Raw genomic sequence first — 11506 nt, forward strand, 5'->3', positions numbered from 1 at the left:
AAAAATCCCTAGCTTCTTTTTCATAGCACACATTTAGCAACACTCCTTCCCCGCCTGTATACCCACAGGCTGTTTGAGAAGGATTCTGAGCATGTACAAGGTACCTCTCGCTCCCCACCTGAATGGCCACGCCCAATTCATGGATAAGATTGGGGGGGGTGAATACCTTCTGGGGCAGGGCCTGACTTCCATCCAGACAGGCTTCTTAAGACCCCACTCCTTTGACTTCACCATTTAAGCACTTGAGTTCACCTGAGTGGGGGCTCACTAAGGTCTGAGCCCCGGCAGCCCTAGTTCATGCTCAGTCCTAGGACTGGTGAAGAATACAGGTCCCATAAGTCTGTGCAAAGTGCCTCCCTGACCCATCCCCTCACAGCAAGAGAATCCAGAAGATTTGGTTACCCTGTAATTACTATATCTTCCCTCTCTCTTTGGATCCCTAGCCAGTCCGCTTGAATTTACCCCCCTCCCTCACTTCTTCTTGCATATGCCTTTCTGCACCCCTCCCCATAGATATAGCCCAGGTCTCCTGGCTCACAGCCCCCCCGTCCTCCCCCCAAGCGATCATTCCCCAAACTTGGAGCCCCAGGGCGCTCACTCTACCTTCTGGCCTCCTCCTCCTCCTAAAAGAGGAGGGTAGGCAGGCGTTGCCATGGCATCACCCACCATCACCCCCCCGCCAGCTTTTTATTTTCCCCGCCACCCCCACCCCCCCATCTTGGAGAGGCGCTGTCCGCTCCCTGCGACATGGTGCAGGCGGGAACTGAAGGGAGCTATTTATAGCACGCTGCACACCAAGACAGAATGCAGAACAGGGAGAGAGACGAGGCCCCATCTCCCATCTCCGCCCCCTGACTCTTCCCCGGCTGCGCATCCTCGGCGCTCTGCTCTCCATCTCCGCAGCCCGCCCGCGGCGCGTCCCGTGGTCCAGGCCTGGATCAGCAAAATGTGCAGCCCGAAATGCCTGGTGCTTGGGTCTGGTCCCCCCCCAGCAAAACGTGTAGGGAGAACAGCACGCGGAGCAGCTCTTGGGGACGGGCAGGGCTGCTGACCCCCCCCCCCCGAGTCTGGAAGGCAGAAAGCAGCGCGACAGGCAGACCTCTCCTTTTCTGTCCCCCGCTGGAGCCCCTTGAGGAATTAGGGGGATTTATGGTTGCAGAACTGACGGAAAGGAGAGGAAGGCCAGGGACAAAAAGAGAGAAGCTGGGGAAAGCAGGGTGGACGGGAGGAGAGAGGACCGCCCAGAGTGAGGGATGGATGCGAAAGAAAGAAGGGAATGGGGAGGGACGGAAGGAGGTGAGGAGGGAGGGAGGGAGAAAGAAGGCTATGAGGATGAGTGAGAAGAAAAGGAAGAGCGTATGGGCTAAAACCAAAAGGAGAGAGAAGGAAAAACAAAAAAGACGACAACGAATTAAAGACAGACACGCATGTGGAGTGACACGATTATTGAAAACTGGATGTAGATCTCGGAGAGGGGAAATTAGGGCAGGCAAGTCCGCCGAGGAGGAGGAAGGATAACTCTCAGACCGGACGGAGGGCCGGGGAGCGTCGTCCCCCCGCCGCTGGGCCCAGGCCTGGGGCAGGAGCGCAGCCCCCCGCCGGCCCGCGCCTCTGAACCTGCCCCAAGGGGTCCGCGCGCCGCATTCGCTGGCGATGCCGCGTCCTGCGCCGGCCGCAGAAATATATAGGTCGCAGCCGCGCTGCTCTGCCGCCGCTCGCGGCGCGCGGGGGCCGGGCGCGGGCCGCCGCAAAGCGCCCCCCCGGCCGAGCGCTTCCTCCCGGCCCGAGCTCCGCGGCGCCCGCCGCTGGGTGCGCCGGAGCCGCCCCTCGCCCCGGCAGGCGCGCCGGGACGTTGGGCAGCTGCCCGCCTTGCCCCCTCCAGGTGCGGCGGGCTGCGGCGCGGGCCCTCGCCAGCCGGCCGGCGCGGGCGTCCGCGGCGGCCCGATGCCCCTCTTCCCGCGCCGGGAACCGCTCGCGGCGGGGCAATCCAGAATCGCGGGCGGTGCGCGGGGGGGCGAGGGGGGCCGCGGGAAGGAGCCCCGGGCCCCGGCCGAGCTCCCCAGCCCGGCGCGCCCCTGCGCTCCGCAGCTGCCCGCATCCCTTCTCGCGGACGCTCAGGTGGAGGGAGCTCTTGCACCGCCCGGGCCAGGAAGAGTCCCATCAAGAGGCGCCGACGGGCGCCTTCCGCGGGCCGACTGTGTCCGAACGCCCCAGCCTGCGCCCCTCCGAGTCGTCTTCCGAGACGTCTGGGGCAGCAGGCACGGGCAAAACAACTGGGATCCAGCACCTCTCCCGCCGGGGGGGGGGGGCGTATTACAGGGATGCCGTTCCTCCATCTCGCCCAGGGCTCTTTGGTGATTCGGGTCCATCCATCCCGCCCAGGGCTGTTTGCTCTCACTAGCACTGCCTCACCAGGGATTGGCCCCTTTACCAGGCCCGCTACTTAAGCCTGAACCCAGGTCCACCTCCGGTAAGCCTAGCCCGAGCTGCAGCCCGCTGCCAAGGCGCCTTGTCCCGGCTTGGGGCAATGGCTGCTTCGAGACAAGAGGGCTGGAGGTGGGTTTGGGTGGGCAGTCAGAGCCCGGGGCAAATGTGAACCATGGGGCACAATGCAACAGGAGGGTCTCATGCACCAATGTGCTGAAAATGCCGGGGCCCCGGGCAAACGTCCCCCCAGCCTTGTTGATAGGAACCTGCTTTGTAGCGGGTGAGACCCTTTGTCTGTCTAGCCCAGTACCCCAGGGGTGGGGAACCAAACCCAGCCCTCCTGGGCTCCCAGTCCGGCTGTCCACACCCCCACCCCCACTGATCATGTTGGGCGTTCCTGGGTTTTGTGCATCCCCCAAAGGCCAACATGCCTCTCGGAGGCTGAAGTCACTGGCAGGCAGAGCTTTGAGCTAAAACAGGCCGGCACTTTTTATAATTTGGCTCCACCCGTTTTGCCTTTGGTTCCGCCCACCACTGAATGCGGCCCCTGGGAGGGTCCCCGAAGTGGGACGCAGCCCTCGGGGCTGAAAGAGGTTCTGCACCCTGGTCTACTCTGAGGAGCAGCAGGTTTCCAGGGCCACAGGCGGAGGTCTTTCCCAGGACTGCTCCCTGACCCTCTTAGCTGAAGAAGACAGAATCTGCGGCCTGATTTAGATGCAGCCCTGCAGCCGTATGCCGGATCTGAGGGAATCAGCCATATGGTTGGTCCTGGCGGGGCAGCCCTCTGAGTGAAGCCACCACAGCTGCTAATGGTGGCCCGACCGCAGCCAAGTAGCCCCACAGCACCCAAGGGGGTCAAAGGCGATGGCCCGGTGGGGGGGAAAGAGAAATTCGCCCGGTGCTTCTCCACTCTCTAAAGCAGGACTGCGCAACGAATGGAGCATTGCCCAGCACAGGCTCACTACGCCCCCCCCCCCACGTTGGCTTCCTCTCAGAAACACCCATCTTATACCCTGGGTTGACCAATGCAGGAAGGCATAATTGCGAAAAAAGGATGTTATGATTATTTTCCCACCCACCCCAATTCTGGATCCTGAAGGGATTGGTTGGCTACCCCCCTTGGGAGGGGGGGGTTAGACCTTTTCCCCACAATACTTGCTTTTGGTGGGTCCCCTCTTATGCTTCCCTCCATTCATCACCTTCCCTGCACTTCACTACTCAAGAAGCACCTCCAACAGTTAAATCTTTTTTTATATTTACAATATCATTTTCCATTTCTTGCAAGGTTTAAAAATGTGTACAGCATCTCAGCTCAGACCCCAGCCTCCCCCCCTGCACCCAGAGTCCCTCTTCTTTTGAGGAGGGCACAACCCCCCCAACACGCACCAGAGGTGTTACTCCACCAACTGTCCAGATCAAAACAAAGAAACGGGGGGGGGGAGCACCACCAATTTTTGTTTTTAAATTCCATAAGCTGGAGAAATAGTCCTTCTCTCTTGGGGTGGGGGAGAGAAGAGGGGCTGGAAGAGAGTCTTAAGGTTTGGGGTGGGGAGCGGGGCCTCTGACAAGTGGTACAAGAGGAGTCTGTTGTGGCCAGGGAGTGCAGGAAGGGCTTTTCAAAAACACCCCCCTCCTGGCCCAAATCCAAGTCTCATAAAAATAGATTCTCTCCAGTTTGTGACGGGGAGTAAGGGAACAGGGCCCAGCCATCCTGCTTGTGCTGCCTGGGGTGATGTTCTTGGCAGCCGTTTTGGGCCACGAAAGCCCTCCATCACCAGCACTGGCTCCCTCGAGCATATGGAAACTAAAGGGACTCCCCTCAAGGTGCTCGTCTTGCTTGCAGTTCATGGAAGGGTCCCAGCAGCGGCCATGTTGAAACGTGAGAAGGAAAAAATGATGATGACGATGGTGGTGGTAATATCATCCCTGCTCCCCCACCCCAAGGTGGCCGTGTCTGCCGGGAAACTGGGAAGCCACCCGAAGGAGGCCATGTTCAATTTTATAAAATAGAGGAGCATTTCCCAGGTGGCCATCTTAGATGGTGGAAGAGGAAGTCACCCAAGGAGGCCATGTTTGATTTTCGAAAACAAGAGGGTTCCCAACGAGTGGTCTTCCATTTTGGAAAAAGAAGCATCTGAGGGACAGACTGGATTGCAGGAAACAACAGGGGCCCCTGGCAGCAATCCTTGGCTTCAGGGGCACGTCACAGTCAGACGCATTAAAATTTAGATCAGGGTGGCTGTCAGTTGGCCATATTTGACGTTGTCCACAGGAGTTGCTCCTGTGGGGTGGCCATGTTGGACTGGAGGAGCACACATGGGCTGCCACCTTGGATTTCCAAACAAAATGGCCTGTGCTTTTCTTTGCCGGCGGACAGATCCGAGATAGTGCCATCGATGCTATTGGGTGTGCAGGAGCGAAGGGGACAACAGGGTGGGCGGCGTTTGGCAACAGTGTAAGGCGTTGACATGTCTCTGCCAGAGGTGCAACCGACGGCGGAACCACTCTCCGCTCCTTGGCACAGAGGTTTTTCACAGAAGCCCCAACAAACTCAAGTTGCAAAACAAAAGCCCCACACACACACACACAAAATAAACAAAATATGTTCCCCACCCCCATCCAAGTTTGCTGCATTTGGCACAGATTTTGCTTTTTTTATTTTATTTTTTTACAAAATATTTGCTTTCCTTTTTTAAAAAAACAGATATATATATATTTATATTTATAATAAATTCTTTTTTTAAAAAAAAGGAAACCAACTTGAAACATTGCAAAGTTAGATGGAGTCTCAGAATGGCTTAGAACAAAACTCCTTGACCCACCTCCCACCATTCCCCCCCACACACCCCTTCATTTTCTCCCTTGTCCTTCCCTTCTCTGGAATATTTCCAGAAACAAAATGCTCACCACCCCAGAACAAACAGCAGAGATACAAGCATGGAGGAAGGCAGCAGAGAGATGTGCTTTTAACAAAAATAATATAAAGGCTCGCTTTCCCTCTGTCTGAGCTGGATTAAAGCAAGTGTATGTCCTTGGATCCGACTGAAAGAACTTCACTGAAACCAAGTGGAGAGCAAGACCCCTCTATAGCAGTTTCCCCCAACCGGGTGTCCTCCAGATGTGCTGGACTACAACTCCTATAATCCCACAGCCAGCTGTGCTGTCTGTGGGATTATGGGAGTTGTGGTCCAACACATCTGGAGAGCACCAAGTTGGGGAAAGCTGCTCTATGGGAATCAAGAAAGTTTCTCAGAAAGGTTATAAATGAGTAAGTCAGTGGAGTCCGTCTTGCACCTTGGGATATGACACAGCATCAGTGCCTCTTATTGTAGAAGGAATGAGAGTTTGGGGGGACACCAAAGTGTGCCACTTAGCCCAACCTCCCGTCCCGAAGAGCCGCCTACTCCCCAGCCCTCCCCCATCCCTGCACTCCACCTCTGAAACGCAGACCACGATGTGTGCAACAAGCAGAAGAGAAGGCACTCCACACAGCAACAACAACAAAAAGGTGCCTCCAGAGCAAATAGCTGACTCATGCAAGCAAGCCAAGCTACGTATTATAGAGATGGGCAGGCAGGAAAGAAGGCTCCGTTCTACGGAGAAACACTGAATGGGTAGGTGTTGTGTATGAATGGGTGGACACAGTGCATAGATACTGGATGTATATGGCATGTGTCTTGAGGGATTTCCACACACCCATCCCAATTTCCATCAGGCATGTCCTTCCTCCAGAAAGTATTCCTCTGCTGTTTCCAAGCAGCAACACCTTCCCCTTCTGTCCTACCACCCTTATGGGTCAGATCAGATTTTACTCCACCAGCCCCAACGTAACTCATTCACTCGTGGCAAGAGAAACAAGCCAAATACCGTGTTCTATGGGGAGGAAGGGCTCCCGGATCCCGCCTGCTTCATGGAGACAGGGCTGGCAATTTGGCACAAAGACACACGGCTGGTAGCCAAGAAGAGTGGGAAGGATCTGCCGATCTTCCTGGAAGGCATGAGGGGGTGCGAGGTTTGTGAAGAGGTGGGCACGTCACGCCTACATTATGGATTTAAGCCTCCCAAACGAAGAACCACAGTAACCATGGTTTTGTAGAAGGGCTACCGAGTGTGAAGAATGACATTGCCGTGCTCTTGCAAAGCTAGTTCCCATCATTCGGGGGGGGGGGGTGACACAGCCATAACTTTTAAACCTCTTTCATGCCAATTTACATGGGTAGTGTAGATGTGTGCCGTTGGGACTCGCTACTGTCTCCACAGAGGTCCTATCCAGGGAAGAGAGGAAGAAATAATATAAAAGAAAACAGGGTTAGAAAGAAAGGGAGGAAAAGAATGTCTCCAGGAAACAGAATCAGTGCAGAGCAGTGGAGGCTGGTGGCTCCGAGGTCAGTGGGGCAGCAATTCGCTCCGGGTTTCAGTCAGCACTCTGAAGGAGCCCTCCAAGGGATACCGGGTGTGGAGAGAGCCAGGGCCTTTGGGCCAGTCCAACTGCACTAACGGGTGCAGGGTAGCCAGGGCTTGCAGGGATGCAGTGCTGGGGCTTTCTAAGCAGCAGCAACACCAACATCACCTGCCACCAGCACCCCTCAGAATCTCCTGCCCCCACCAAGCAGAGCTGCAGTCCTCACAGTAGCTGGGGGAAATGAATTTTCACAGCAACAATGTTATGGGCCACCTCGGATGCAATGCAAAATGTAAGACCAGCTCCAGGTGGAGATAAAGCCACTAAAATTGGCTTGCTGGCATGGCTCAACACAGCTGCCTGCAATTTTGGACTCTCCTTGGGGGTGTGGCTGGGGGGGCCATCATTACTGGCACCTGCACTTCCAAATTCACCTCTGCACCACTGTGCATAAGCAACATTTTAAGGGTCCCATCATCCAGAGGCCAGGAGCTGCAGCCCAGTAACCTCCTCGGAAGGGATCTTGGGGCATGCCTCGCGAATGACATGGCCCCACCCTCCTGTCTCACCCCTGAGGTGATGGCAGATATGGATGAGGCCTGGAAAGTGAGCTTAGTTTGGTAATCACAGATCCCAAAGACTTGCTCATCTGTAAAGCTCCCGGGATGGCCAATTCTTCAGCCCGACCTTTTACAGGAATATATGAAACCACGTGGTACCTAGTCAGACAGCTGGTCCATCCAGTCCAGGACCATCTATCCAGCCTTCCCCAACCAGGAGCCCTCCAGGCGTTGGACTACAGCTCCCAGCATCCTCCAACTCTAGAGAGTACCAGGCCGGGGAAGGCTGATCTACTCTGTATGTCCCAGATTACAGGCAGAGAGAGAGGTCCTGCCCAGACTTGCTAGCTGGCATCCTCTTTTTAAGCCAAGCATTTGAAAAATGCCTTGTCACAGAGCCACGGGGCTGCACCTCCTCATCAGGCAGGGAGACAGTGAGATCACTGGCTGGAGATACTGGGTCAGAAATCTGTTCCCTGAAAAATGTGAGATCAGTATCACCATTATCTGTTCGTTTTTTTGTGATGGACGCTTGCCTTAAAACCCAGAAAGGAGGCAGGACACCAGAAGAGCCCTGCTGGATCAGATGCGTTCACCATGGTGGTTACCTTGGGGCCTCTGGGAAGCCCACAGAGGCCATCAGGGCCACAGCCCTCTCCTGCAGCTGCTTCCCAGCAGTTGGGATGCATGGCATACTGCCTCTGAAGATGGAGGATCCACCTAGCTAGCCTGACTAGTAGACGTTGATAGATCTCTCCCCGCCCACACACACACACACACATGAATGTGTTTGATCCCCTTTTAAGCCAATGGCCATCCTATCTTGTGGCTGTTGATTATGCATTATGAGAAGATGGCCTGTGTTTAGTCCATCCTGAATCTCCTGTCAATCAGTTGGATGACTCCCAGGTTCTAGTATTATGAGAGAAGGAAGAAGTTTAGGGAGTGTCATGACCCGCAGCCCTCGGACCTTCCAGTGTGCAGCAAAGGATTCTGATGAGGACGAGACACAAGCTCCTTCCTCGGGGGTAAGACAGTCAGTGCCTTATTCAGGGCTCTCCAGGCAGAGGGCGCAAGGCTGCCACCATCCTCTGGCTCAGAGGATGAGTCCCTGGCAGAACCTCCATCTTCCCAGCCTCACAGAAGTCTCCAGCTACAAAATCAGTTGAGGGCCTTTGACAGTTTAGTCAGGTCCTCCAGGCGCAGTGGAGCTGACCACACTACAGGGCTTGTCAGCTTGCATAAGGCTTCAGCTCCCTGCTGAGACAACATCCTCCTATTGTTGTTGTAGGAGAGTTCTAGCTAGCAGGACACACTGGGAGCTATCCAGGGTCCTATTTTCTTCTTGCCCTGTTCTATAAGATGCTACCACCTTCCGCTGGCAGCCTCAAGGGACCACAGAATGGGACAGGGAGAGATCCTCAGCACTCCAGGTGAGGCCCTACAAGGGAGTGGAAAGAAAACTGATCTAGGAAGAGGGTGGAGCAGGGAAGGCAGTATCCTCTGAATCAGGAGGCCAAGGGAACTCCAACATCAGGCCTGGTACTGATGTCCCTCCCCATCACCACTTGTTCATCTCCTTGTCCAACTCTTTAAAAATTAAAATTAAAATAGGGAACATGCAGTACACTTTTCTAGTGGTTGTTGTTTCATTTTTTAGCAGCTTCCCATTTCCCTCCCCAGTTCTTGCAAACTTATTTAAAAAAAAGCTAAAAGAGAAAAACAAAACTTAATTCCCTCCCCTTCAGTAAAAGTGAATTTCCAGTTGTTACATTCAAATTTTTACCTTGGAAACAAGCTAGAACAAGCATGCTACCACCCCACACTTCAACCCTCTCTGAATTTAATTCAATATGTCTCACCCCCTCCTTCCCTCCCCCATTTTGCACTGCAGAGATCGTAAGTGCCTCTTAAGTTGCCACACTAGCAATTCGAGGGGGGCGGGGAAGCGTTATCTTCCTGATGTTCCTGGAGGTCAATGAATGAGGAGAAGGCATCGGTGGCTCCCTCTTCCAGGGCCAACAGGCGGTCAACTTCTCTCTTCGAGTTGTGCTAGGAAGGCACTGGGGTTCTGACCACCCACCCCGTGCGGAAGGAAGGAAGGTAGGAAGGAAGATAGGAAGGCCAACTTCTCTTTCCCGCTGGGTACCCTTCTGCCCGCTTGGAATGCCTGGTAGACATCCAGTCGCCCTTCTCGAGGCCACCACCGTGGGAAAAGAGGCCCTGCTTCTGCCCTCAGCCACCACATTGTACGGGAGGGTGACCAGCCTCTCTCAGAGTGACGTAACATGGGCCCGATGCACATAGGCTCAACTTCAAAAAGTAGAAAAGAAAAGAGAGATCAGAAAGGGAGCTGCCTGCCTTCCTAACTCCACCTCCCTCTTGGCTTTGAAGAAAATTCAGCAGCGTTGCCAGACTGGACAGAAGGTGACTGACTGGTGACTCTTCGGTGTAATCCAGCGCTGAGTTTGCGGCGCCAAGCGGATACGGGCATCTTCACCATTGAAAGAAGCTGAGCGGGCGCTGGGCGCTTCCTCTCCACCTTGCTCTAAGCTCAGACACCCAGTGCAGCACTGGCTTCTTCCTCACCTGTCCGAGCACAGCAGACCGCTCTTTCTTCTTTCGTCGACAGCTCCAGGTGGCCGAACCCATCTGGGCAAAGGAGCTGCTGCCTTTTTCAGCCACGCACTCACAGCAGTGGGGCTCCCTCCCTTTCTTGCCCACCCCTTAACTCTGCACCATTCTTGGGAAGGACGTGGTGGTCTTCACCATCCAGACAAGATGAACGAAGCTCTCTCTCTCTCCCTCTCTCCCCAGCATCCTGAGCACCATAACCACATTTAGAAGGATACGGGCTTCTCCATTACCCATCCAAACTTGAGTGGAAGATGGCTGCTCTCCTCATGGCGCCTCTTCTGGATCCCAGCACCCGGGTCCTCTCTGAGCTTCTTGAGAGGAGAACAGACCTTCCGTGCGCTGCCTGCGCCTCCAGCGCCTGGCCACGCCACAGAGTGTGATGGGGGCGGGGTTCTGATGCCAAAGCAAGTTGGGCGATGAACCGCCAACCCATCTGTGCGCCACACGCGGGAGGCTCCATTTGACCCCTCTGTTGTCACCTTTCCCCCCCACAATGTTATACAAAAGACCCGTCCACGTGGCGGGAGAGATGCCTCCCTCTCTGAGCAGGGTGGATAGGGGCCACCCCAGCCAGGCGGCTGAGGGTACAGAGGGGAGGGCAACTATACGCGGGTGGTGGAGTGAGGGTGGGGGAGGGTGTTGTTATGTCCGGTGGGGAAGGTGTTGAAAGGGTGCAAAGCTTGCATACCCGTGATAGTGCTGGGGATCATGGTGATGGTGTTGGGGGTCATCAGGGGGACGTCGTCGGGTGCCCGGCGCAGGGCCAGTGTGTAGTCAGGAGGGCAGGCGGGGCGCAGGATCTCGTGAGGCCGGAGCGGCTCCAGGTCGTGGGCGTCATGCTCAGAGTGCTTGATCTGAAGAGACATGATCTCCTCCTCCTGGCTGCTGTGGACCAGGTCGTTGGCCGCGCTGCGCTGCGGGCTGAGGCGCCGCCCGCTCCGCAGCTCATGCCGCTTGTCCCGTTTGTAGTAGAGGGCAGCAAAGGCCAGGATGTTGAGGAAGAGCAGGGAGGCGCCCACAGCCACCGTGACGCTGAGTTCGGTGGAATAGTCCCGCGAGTCTCCCGGGAATGGCACGTAGCGCTGTGGGCGGACGACGTCGTCTTCATCAGGAGGAAGGGTGGCGGTGGGCCGGCGCGTCGTGCTGGTCCCCACTCGGGTGCTGGGCCAGCGAGTGACGTAGGGTGGGATGCGGGTGGTCGTGGACGTGTACGGGGGCTCGTGGAGGTTGTGCAGGTGGGGCACCAACTCCAGCCAGAAAGCCACCTTGTTGGCTCGGTAATTGTCCCGCACGCGGGGCTTCAGGCCGATGTGGAGGTACTGCTTGTCCTTCGTGTTGAACTTGGTCCACACCACCTCCTCAAAGCGGTTGGGTTTGGTGTGGATGAACTTGGTGTCTTGTGGCACTGGCTGATTCGGGTCCCTGTGGGAAGGGAGGCAGAGATGGGGTGGTTAGATACAGATGGGTTGGACTTAATGAC

General features: G+C 55.8%; 1 protein-coding gene across 1 annotated transcript in view; it reads right to left on the reverse strand.

The window, feature by feature from the left end:
• Positions 1–9022: 9022 nt before the first annotated feature.
• NLGN2 (neuroligin 2) overlaps positions 9023–11506 on the reverse strand; it is a 31533-nt gene continuing 29049 nt past the window's right edge. The window contains exon 6 of the mRNA XM_084806737.1: positions 9023–11448. Coding sequence (XP_084662863.1) covers positions 10629–11448 — 820 coding nt within the window. The 3' untranslated portion in view covers positions 9023–10628. The remainder of the gene's footprint in view (positions 11449–11506) is intronic.

Source organism: Heloderma suspectum, chromosome 6 (genome assembly GCF_057233095.1).
Source record: "Heloderma suspectum isolate Gila_16-S chromosome 6, 16-S_ref, whole genome shotgun sequence".
Taxonomy (NCBI): Eukaryota; Metazoa; Chordata; class Lepidosauria; order Squamata; family Helodermatidae; genus Heloderma; species Heloderma suspectum.